The sequence below is a fragment of the Nymphaea colorata genome, chromosome 5 (assembly GCF_008831285.2).
Source record: "Nymphaea colorata isolate Beijing-Zhang1983 chromosome 5, ASM883128v2, whole genome shotgun sequence".
NCBI classification, from domain to species: domain Eukaryota; kingdom Viridiplantae; phylum Streptophyta; class Magnoliopsida; order Nymphaeales; family Nymphaeaceae; genus Nymphaea; species Nymphaea colorata.
The window spans coordinates 27,070,831-27,082,201 of NC_045142.1; the positions used below are offsets into that span (position 1 = coordinate 27,070,831).

The 11,371-nt window shown below is 38.1% G+C and overlaps 1 protein-coding gene across 4 annotated transcripts; it reads right to left on the reverse strand.

Annotated features, from left to right (window-relative positions):
* Positions 1 to 1,056: 1,056 nt before the first annotated feature.
* LOC116254871 (ethanolamine-phosphate cytidylyltransferase-like) lies at positions 1,057 to 8,640 on the reverse strand. Of its 4 annotated transcripts, XR_007573505.1 has the most exons (6): positions 8,361 to 8,640; positions 7,895 to 8,130; positions 7,655 to 7,722; positions 5,468 to 5,539; positions 1,985 to 2,638; positions 1,057 to 1,519 (listed from the first exon to the last, which is right to left on the reverse strand). XR_007573505.1 is itself a non-coding variant. In XM_050078116.1 (5 exons), the coding sequence occupies exons 1-5, from the start codon at positions 8,492 to 8,494 to the stop codon at positions 1,448 to 1,450; spliced, it is 582 nt and encodes a 193-aa protein (XP_049934073.1). In that variant the 5' UTR covers positions 8,495 to 8,640; the 3' UTR covers positions 1,091 to 1,447. The 4 variants fall into 4 exon arrangements, 3 of the variants coding, with proteins under 3 accessions (XP_049934073.1, XP_031486352.1, XP_049934074.1); XM_050078116.1 differs by lacking the exon at positions 1,985 to 2,638 and having other exon boundaries at positions 1,091 to 1,519; XM_031630492.2 differs by lacking the exon at positions 1,057 to 1,519 and having other exon boundaries at positions 1,540 to 2,638.
* Between the last annotated feature and the right edge of the window lie 2,731 nt (positions 8,641 to 11,371).

Here is an 11,371-nt window from a genome sequence, read left to right on the forward strand (position 1 = left end):
AACTGAAATGGGCCGCTTTAACTCTACAGTTAGAGAACTATATATTGAAGATCCCCATCAGGCTTGAATCTGTAAATCTCAAGTCTGAACGAAAATGGGCTTGATATTGCATATATGGACTTCAGAATTCAAATTGATAAATCCACGATTGTAGATCCAGCAAGGTTCAATCTTATCAATGCTTATCATCCCCATGCGATAGTATGCGTGTGCGTGCACGCGTGCACCTGGGAATTGTAAGTTGTACGGCAATCAGAAGTGCCACAAACAGGCGAAGGGCACACGCAAAGAAATCTGTAGGTCAAACAGGTTATGAAAACTAATCAGTTTGAAGATTATCTTTGCGCTTGGGGCATTGACCCTTGGGCAATGAGGCAGTTAGTTAAGTAAAACAGAGGCACGTCAATTGTTGGTTGAAATAGTTTGAAGATTTGATTTCTCGTTAGCTTTTAGTATTAATCTGCGTACGTACTCATGTTAAGGTGCAGTTAAGAAACACTCATTAAATGTAGTCTGTCTGACGTTTGATTGCATCAACTGTGTTTCTGTGCGTGTATAAAAGAGAAAGAAAGAGAGGAGGAGAGAAGGGATAAGGCCCATCCAATTAGCCCCACCAGCAATTCTCACTGTAACACAACACTCTTCAATAGTGTCCTTCAATAATCAAACTGAACACATAGATTTCACACGCTACCAAGTCCAACCGGTTGCATTACCTATCACTTGTGAGAAAAAGAAAAAGAGAAATTTTATAAATGAGAAATATGTAGGGTATTTTCTCAGTATTCCTAAACGAGAAGAAGTTTCCGCATTATGCATCATATAAGAAGCGAGTGGTTTAGTGGCCCATGAATTTTCCAGATTTGACCCGCCTTTCTCCCACTTCTTGCAGTTGTTAATGGTGTCTCATTTTCATGAAACTCACAATTTCAAACCAATTAACGGGACAGAGGAGCAAAAGGCTAAAATCTCACTAGGCTTCTGTCCCAAAAGGCTAAAATCTCATTAGACTAACCTTTAATTGATCTGTATCGGTTGTAATCATCACCGCTATAGATCCATACCAGTGGTTTCTTCGCCTCTAGTTTTCGCTTATATGAAGTTTAACGGTGGTTTTGCCACCGGTATATCCTACTTTAACTAAGCGCCAGCTCGGCGAACTTATACTACAATTGTTATTTGCTCTCCCTCAGGTGCGTTCAGCTGATGCTTGTATACTTTTCTATAGCTATATTTTTGTCCGTCAATTTACACCGATAGCAGCAATGCAAGTGCCTAATGGAAACAAGCCATTCATTGAGAGGATGTTCATTAGTCGACAGGCAGAACTCAGCAACACCTTCCAACCATCCACGAACGATAGTTTTCGTTGTTCACAATTGGCATTGGACACCGATGAAAGCAATGCTGCACCTTCTGTGACTTGAAATCAATGCCAAATTTGAAATCAGGCGTGTATTTGAAAGGAGCCACCCGTTGTTAGGACATACAAACGACAGGTGCCACGTTTATAATCACCCTGCAAACCAGTTTTCAGTACCATGTCTACATTCTAACACGAAGCTTTAACACAATAGTGGGGTTCATGCTGCTCAAACAAAAAAATAAACAACCCAAGGCAAAGGAAAGTTAAAAATCAATGAGTTAAAAAGCGAAGAAAAGAAAGAAATAAATATACTAGTATATATGGAAATTCGACGAACGGAAAGCACTGAACGAAGAAATCAAAACATGATAAATAACCTACTGAAACAGCTCTCATTCCTTGACTTGTAACTAGTCATGGCCCTTCTAAAAACGTCACAATCCCTTTCCCAAGCATTATAGGGAATGAATTCAATCCGCTTAGATACAATCAAGAGGCAGAACGAGAGCCCTTAACTCTTTCCGCATAGACTCGAGAAAAATTAAGTTTGCAGCAGAATCAAGATCAGGATAGTGCCGTAAAAAAAACTGCAGAAGCTAAAGGGAAGGAATGGGTTACCTTTTACCATGATCTGGATCGGAGACACACTCCTTTTTTTTATCATTGAGATCTGCAAGAATATACTTCAACTCGCCCTCTATTGTTCGTCAATGCCCTTCCAGTTTCCCCTCCCCCTATAAGGCGTAAGCTCACGATTTCTCCCCTTAACAATCATACGATGATGATAACGATCAAATGCCCACGATTTGATTTGAAAATTTGAAGAACTTCGTGGAATTCCAGTCCAGTCAATCGGGATGATCACTTAAGAGTTTGCGTCAATAAGACCTACTGGCACTTTGGCACCCCTATGCTTTCCTACACTTGGGACTTTTACACCACCCCCCAGGCCCCAAGCCTCCGACTTTGGACCCCCCAGCTGGGCTCGACGTTCTCGGTATCGCATGCAAGGGATGGACACAAATCTGAGGGGCACTCTACATACCACAAACCTCATGCATGCTGCAAAAGAACATTTACATGACCCAAGACCATTCTCAGTCGACTGGCATCTAAATCGACTGCAACCAGAACGCCACATTCCACATCCAGTGTTTGCAAGCGCTGCAAAAGCATACAGCTCTCTTCATAATGCAACATGGACCAGGGTATTATGAAATCCTTCAAATCATATCCCAACTCATCTGTATGCTCCCACTGCAACACAAATTCCTGCACCCAAAAGGCGGCAGCGTCGTTTGGTTAGGCTGCTGCTGGCCACCAAGCAATGTGAATGGTTTGAGTCCACCATCCCCTGAACCATCCCAACCTCTGCATTAGGAAACCACGGTCCACAGGGGATTCTGATTTGATTGCGGATCTCAACCAATGGTCTTATGTGATCCAAAAATTGTTGGATTTGAGTATGTGTACTGCTTTGGGTACAATGACGGCCGGCCGAAGCATGAAATCATGAAGTTAACATATGGGATGAACCGATTCAAAATTGTTTTGCAGACCAATATGAGCAAATGACTGGTACAATCTTGTTTGCTCCGCAAGCATACCCAAATCAGATTCACTTATGGGCAAAGGAGAACCATGACCAATAACATACGTTCAGAAGAATGTTGCTCGAACATGTTCCGCTTATCATATAGTAGTCATCACTCGAATAAACAACAAACAACAAACAACTGAGGGTGGTCAATTTAGGAAAGGTTTACGAAAAGGTTGATAAAAAAAAAAAAAAAACTCTGAAAATTTTTGTTTAACAAAAATTTGACCACAAGTTATGCAAAGATATATAAGTTCAAAACATTACGAATGCACATGAATGCCAAATATTTAGAAAGGCGCAAAAAAGTTTGAGAATTTTTCAACTTTTGATTCAAATATCATGAAAATTTGATAAAATAAATAAATGTTTACAAAGTTCAAAAAGTTGTAAAAATTTGTGACACTTTGTAACGTTCCAATAGGAATTGCAGAAATTAAAATTGGAGAAAACTAGGAAGGTTTAGCAGACATTTTACAAAGTGTTTTCTTCAAAATGTTGTAAACTTCAAACAACTCAGAAAAAGTTTTGTCGAACATCTAAGAATTAGATTAGTAAAGAGAATGTGAAAATATACAAAATATGTGAATCTTTAAGATGATAAAAAATCCTTTCAAAAAATTGCAATTTTAAAAAAATAGTTATTAGTTTATGAAGTTTCAAAAAAAAAATTATGAGTATATGAATTCAACAATGAGTTCATTAGGACAAACGAAAATTTAAAATCATCCACAAGTTAATTTTCTTCACAAAGTAAAATCATCCTTAAAAACGTTTCCAAAGGCCTCTCAAATTATGTGATAATCTATCTGCCTAAGGTTTGCAAATATGTGAGAGAAATAATACCAAAATTTTCCAAAAGGTTAGAAGAGCATGATGTTCTTGAAAAAGTATGAAATTTTTCATTTAAACTTACAAATATTTACAAGAAAAAAAAAGTTTGGGTGCTTATGGAAATAATTTTCTAAAAATGTTTATGCAAGTTTGAAAAAATATGTGAAAGATTGCACAAGTTGAAAGGATCGTTAAAATGTTGTCAAAGTTTGTAATATGTTTATAAAAAGCACATTAAGATTTGAAAGATAATATATAAACATGTTGTCAAGCGGTGATTTGTTATTTGCCCGAAAGTTAGCAGACGTTTATTTTTCCAAAAGTTTGCAAAAGCATCCAAATTGGGAAACCAGCAAGCAAGAGGTCACTATTATTTAAAGAAGGCAAACGAAAATTTAAAATCATCCACAACTAGAATTTTTCATCAAAAAGGAAGAGATGGGCAAAAAAAAAAAGATATCATAAAATATATATATGAGGGTGTAATTTTTCATCATAAGGAAAACACTGGAAAAAAATGGATATTAAATGGTCCAAACACCAAATAAATATTTGAGTGGCCACAACTTTTTCGGAGTTCAAATTACGTAGTGTCCTATTTAACCTAGCATTCTTGCCTAGATATAACATGAATGTTTGCATGTGTATTTAATGGAAAAAATGTGATTGCACATTCTATATATCACATCACGAATTTAAGATAGAGGAGGTTCCATATTTTTCTAGATGCTACAGAAAGCAAATTCTACTAATACCTCAGCCTGGTACATCATCCTGTCGAAGTATGGATTACAACTAAATGAGTCTAACCCTTCTCCTCAAGAAACCTGTGATTCTTTTACTGAAGTTTTTCCAAAGAAAGTTACAGAAAGGCCGTTGTAGTTGCAGATCCCACCCAAGTCAGGCAATAATGAGCTGATAATTCAATAGGTTCTACTGGAGTATTATATCACTAGTATAAGTATCTACAGTGGGAAATTATTTCATTATCATAGATCCTATACTGCTGTTTCTAGTCACCAGTATACACCTATGACAGTGGTGATACACAGTTGTATACTGGTGCTTGTCGCCATTTGTACAGTCTTCACTAATTTAAGAACAAAAAAAAAACAAAAAAGAAATACTGCTTTATACAGGTGGCAGAAAATTCTACAGACAAGCAATTCTGCTCCCAAAAGCCAACAAGAAGATAGAAGAAGGATTCCAGAACTAACAAAATAATCAACTTGACGACTAGGTTTGATCTCAAAAGAGTCAAAACCAGAGAAAAATCAAAGTGCTTTAGAAATTGGGATGATAAAAGAGGCCAGAATGGCAATGACATTGAGAAAGTCTTTGAGACCCAGAGAGATTCAAATTTAGACAGGGGTTCTACAAAATCAATGCGTAAAAATCTACAAGCCTTTCAGTGGAACTTTTTCATCGATAAAAGAAGCACATGGTTCAGCAAGCACATTAACGTCCTTAAAATTGTGGCACAAATACCAATAGTGACTTTAGCAGAATAAACATAACTGATAAAAAATAAATAAAAACATCAGATTTCAAATGATGCAACAAAACAACTATCGTGAAACACATACTGCTATACAACTTTGCCATCACGAGTCCAACCTCGATATGCATCCTAACTCCTAAGCTTTCAAAGACTCGGGCACAAATTATACCTCTACATTTCCAGCATGGAAAAGATCAAACGCACCATCTATATGCACTATGCGTGCATCTGGCCCTGGCCCCTGAATCCAATACATCTACAGTCAAAGTGAGTCGAAAAAGCACAACAGTAGGAAAAATTAAGGTATTAAAGACAACATCAAGAAGAAACTTTTCCTAGTCTTTCATACGACTCATCCAAAAATTTTGCAAAGGTACAAGGTTTTGAAGGAAACACACCATAAAAGCAGAATTTTGGAATCAGGCTAAACTAAAAACTTGGGACCCCACACTATTCACCTCAATTTACAAACCCCTAAGAACCAGCAGCAATAACCCCAAAATTAATGAGGTTAAAGTTGCACACATCACATACACATACATATACAAATGCATATATCATATATGCATGCGTCTGCGTGTGTGTGTGTCATAGTCACAAAAACGTGTTATTTTTGAAAAAACACGAAAGAAACGCAAGAAATGAAATGCCATTTAAAACTTAAAAAAAAAACACTTTTTTTTGAAAAAAAGGTTAAAAACGAAAAAATGCTATGAAAAAACACGTTTTTTTTCACTTTTTTTTAATGTTTTTTAATGCCAAACAGTTTTTTTTTTCATTTTCTATTTTTTATTTGTTGCAAATCTACTTATCTTTTGATGTTTGTGTTATTATTTTCTTACTTATTTTATTTTCCCCTCATTTTCAGTTTTTTAAATTAAAAAAAAAACTTTCCCGTATTTTTCAAAACCGCCGTATTATACCCGAGAAAAACCTCGCCGTTTAAAACTCTGAGACGTTATTTGTGACTATGGAATTATACATTTATGTTTCATCAAGGATACATTTATTTCTTCATCAAACTTTACAGATATGATCTATTTATAGTTTTTAATAGGTCACAGGCTCACAGCCTTGAGATCGTGTAATTCTAGCAAACATATGGGCCTTAATAGCTAGAGAAATAAATGAACTCACAATATGTCTATCCTAAAGTCTTAAAGTTTTCAAGTTTTGTAGTCCTAAACTGCATTACCCAAGACATAACCCTATAAAATAAACCAAGTTGGGTGCATATTGGGCGCATACTGATTGCATATAATGCAACTTCTGATAATGTTTCATTACATGACTGGAGAAACTCCGAGAGCACCATACCATTGGCAAACACACACACACATATATATAAAGAGAGAGAGATTGTTATATTTTCCATTTTTCAGGAACAATGTTTTCATATCAGTAACCTAAATTGTCATCCTAAAGGTTTTCTTGATAAAATAGACTCTTAGCAGAGCCTCATAACCTGGTCTCACTACAAGAATCTTAAAAACATCCGCATATGAAAGTTCTACTGTTTTTCATTCTTCTTGGCATTCAACAGTTTTTTGAGCAAGTCATAAATATCTATACATATGTTCAGGTTCAGTAAGCTCACAGCATCAGCACCACGTACTTAGCTAAGCATGTTATTCATGGCATGTTCCACGGTAGCATTTAGAACATGAAAAAATATGTACTTTGGAAGTAAGACCTGATGAAATGACTGTCGAGCAACTTTTGAAATTCATGAAAGAACTAGTTTGTCCATCAGTCGGATGGACAGCACAATGATTAGAACCATAATTTCATCATGTCCAGGAGATTGAAGGTTGTGTATGTGTGCCCTTGATGACCTTATGATAATAAGCCCCAAATTGAAGATGCAATTTCAGCAGAAATATATCAGGAAACCAAGGTACGACGAATTTACATAATGCCGAAGAGAAAGCTTATGACCCGACTAGAAGAAATAATTTTTCAAGGTCTAAAATAATTAATACAACTGTATACTAACGATAGTTGCTCGAGTATAAGAAAAATGGTCAGCATTCATTAGTAGGTCAGTTTAACAAGAAACAGTTGTGGACCACAGGACTAGATCAAAATATTAGATTAAGTCTTAAAACAACAATAACCCAAAAAAGAATAGTTCAAGCATCAATTTATGATTTCATAGGTTTCCTTCCTCCCTTACCGAAGCTAACACCACGTGTTTACCGTGAAAACTATCCGGTTGCTCATCATTGTTCGTAACATACGGATATGGACATACACACCTTTATCACGGACGACCAACCGAAAAAAATATACCAAATTGCAAATGCATATAAGTAATTAAAATTCTGGCAAGGAACAAGCGAAATAACAATCTTGCCGTTGGAGAATTGTACAATCCTTCGAGATGTAGGCAGGAAATGTGATATCCGTGTCGAACTTGCAGGCCTGTCCAGAAAGCAAGACGGGGAAGTTTAACGGTGCATGAAATGCTGCTGCAAGCCAGAGAGACTAGTCGAGCACAAATGCTGACCATGAAAACCATGATTTAACGGGAACAGGCGGGAAGGCAAAAATAATAACAATATAAGAGCAGAAGAGGAGGAGATGTGAACGGTACCAACAACCTCCATGCTTGAAACTCCTTCAGTTCGCTTGATCTGCTTGTATTGGCCAGCCTTCTTGGCGAGGGCGTACGCATCGGATCCATCAGGGAGAAGGCAGGGGTCGTCTCCGTGAATTATGTAGTCGATCTTATATTCATCAAAAAGCTTGTTCATGAATTCTTCCGTTATCGCGTAAGGAGCATCTGGAATGACTTCATCCACCCACTTCACGGCGTTGACCATTATCATCCTGCAGTTGGTCGGAAAGAATCAGATCGAACCAAATGGGCCGAGTCACCCAAAGTAAAGGCAAAAAGCGACCAACTTCGCTTACCTTTCATGCCTCAAGTGGAGGAACGCCCACCCACAAAAAACAAAAATGCCACACAGCCTATTTCCCTTGCGCAATGAAGTTTAAAGACAAACAAATTCTCATCATCCTCCTCTTGATAGGAATCTATCGCCAGAGAGAGAACTCACCATCGGCATTGATCAGCAGATCCTCCGAAACCCAGAGGGTGAAGGTGAGGATTAGAGGAGATGAAAGGGCGGGAACGCCTAGCCGCCTTTTTGGTTCCATTAGTTCGCGAGATGAGTTTCTTGGCTTTTAACATCTCCTCCCCGCGTGTTCGGCGGTTGACATCACCAATTACTACCGTGGATTTTCCAGTGACCTAATATGTGGGGAAGGAGGACAGCGTCGTAACCTTTCGGAAAAAAAAAAAAATAGAAACGAGTGAGCGAGGACTGAAACCGCGTAGCGCTTTCCAATTTTTTCAAGAGTTCATACTACTTGGATCTTATTATTTTGACGGTTGTAGGTAGCCTGTTACCCTGGTCCCCAAATAGACTTAAAAAAAAGGAGGTTTCCGGCTACTCACCAATAACTAATACCAATTTCAACCCAAATTTGATGGATAGATAGATGTGTTCTTCATACAGGAACAATAACAACCCATATTTAAAGTGAGCAATTTAAAGATTTTATGAAAGTATTATAGTCAGCGGTCATAATGGTTCTTAGATCATAAATCTCAGTCTGTTTTTGGAGAATATGATTTTAGTGTTGATTTTTATAGTTTAGAAGAAGAGAAACACATTTAACGAACTAGTTACTTGTAACATCATATCATATGTACTCTTGTGAAGAAACAGGGGCACGCATTGACAAAATAAAAAAGACAAACCAATAAAAAAAATGGAAAAATAAACTCGCAAGCAAAAATAAGATGCGGAAGATAGATTCTCGTTTTAAATGAGACGGGTCTGATATAAATGCGAAATGAGTTCCTCAAAAGTTTTCGTTCTTTGAATTAAGCTTCAAGCTCAGTGGTCTCTGAAACATGTTCTTGTCAAGACTCTTCTATAGATAGAAGTTTACAGTAGCTCTGTGCCTAACTACCCATGCACGTCAAAAGAAGGACGAATGAAAACCTTTCAAGATTTATCAATTACTTTTCTTTTATTTTTATTTTTTTTAGTGCTGGTCAGATGTTTTTATTTTCAGGTGTTTGGTGACCCTGAGGTTTAGACTCAAAGAGTATCTATCTGAAACGGAGCACTTTAACTCTACAGTTATAGCGAACTATAGATTTAAGATCTCCATCAGGCTTGACGTCTGTAAATCTCAAAGACTGAACTAGAAGGGGCTTGATATGACACATGTGGGACTTCAGAATGCAAGTTGATCAATCCATGATACAAACCTTGCACTTATCAAACAAGAGGTTTTCAGTTCCTTGTTAGAAATCAATGAGCTGAATCCTATGATTTAAGATTTTAAAACCTCAAATTGAAGATTTGTGATTGTGATAATCAAATGGTCGAGATTCTCAAAAATAATGCCATTGCCAGTAAAATAAAATTTATTTCGATGAATGTAATCTTAAAGGGATTGCTCCATTTAAATTGGTCAGACTGCATCATAGTTATCTCAAACAACCACAATTAAAACAAGTCGTGGAGACGGGAGAGTTCTAATATTACTCACCATCAGTAGTCGAGCACTTCCCCGTCGACTACACGGGCCAAGTAGAGGAACTTCCGGCGTAGATCCAGGAAGATTCAACCTAATCATATCATACGGTACTATGCGTGTGCGTGTTTGCGTGCACCTGGGAACTGTAATTTCGACGGCAATTAGAGCAGGTGTCACCACAAGCAAAGAAATTATAAGTCAAAAAGCTCATGAAAACTAAACAGTTAAAAGAAATTATAGTTTGAAGATTTTGCTGCTCGTTAGCTTTCAGTATTAATCTGCATGCATACTCATGTTAAGGTGCAGTTAGGAAACAGTCATTAAGTGGTTTGCCGGACGTCACTTGATTGCATCAGGCATCAACTATGTGTGTGTGTGTGAGAGAGAGAGAGAGAGAGAGAGAGGGAGAGAGAGAGAGAGAGAGAGAGAGAGAGACCTCATATATTTCAATGTTCTCATGGATTTAATGTCTGTATTTCTTAAAATTTTAATTTGATAAACCTCATATTGACTCAGCAAATCCGACCTCGGATCTGAGATCGAGGCTTTCAGGCGCAACCATATAAATAAATAGTGAGTGGTTTAGTGGCGCATGAGTTTTTCAGATTTGACCCGTCTTTCTCGCACTTCAATTGCAGTCATTAATGGTGTCTCAGTTTCATGAAACTCACAATTTGAACCAATAAATGGGACAGAGGAGCAAAAGGTTCAATTAAATCCTCATCCACTCTCATTATAGTTCACTGTTCATAAACACGGGTCTTGGTTAATCATAGTTCAGTTTTCAGACCCAAATCTACCATCTGAGACTAAACTTGAAGATGTTGTACCAATCGCAGCTTCTCATGTTGACTCAATAACTCGCCTGCATAGGAGTGAGCATGACTACTGCGGGACTATCGCGGTCTGCAATACGAGTAAATGCAGGGTTGTGGTGGGCACCTGTTGCATGTCAGTGCCAGCGGCTTCCTCCTCGTCGGTGGCGACGTGGTAGTGTTCCCCTCAACCCCACACGCCACACAGACAAATCGACGGGCATCCCATCAATCTACTGAAATGCCTCTTTTCATTTTCCGAAGAAGATTTATGTACAAGTAATCAATTATTCAAGTGGCTGATGATTCATGTCCTTGCTTTCTTGCTGTTGAAACGTAAAAAATGGCGAGTGCCGTTTACCTCAGCAACCGGCTTTCCTCTCGAAGGATATGCCCAAGGGGACTTTGACCGGTTGCTTGGATGACTGTGCTCGCGGTTGGTGCAGATGAAGACGCAACCGCTTCCGCCGCTTGTCGGAGAGAGCGGTTGCGGTCAACTGCTTTCATTGTTCACCGGAATTTTACGCTACAGGAGGATTTATTGCCAAGTCTCGCTAACTCATGACGAGTAGAAAGAGACGAGTTTATTTGGTCCATGGAAGAAAGCCACAAGCAGTAGATTCTAAAAGGAATATGCAGGGAATGTCCGAAAAGTTGCCGTCAACGAGCCTCTTCCTTCTCCGGTCACCCGCTCCCCG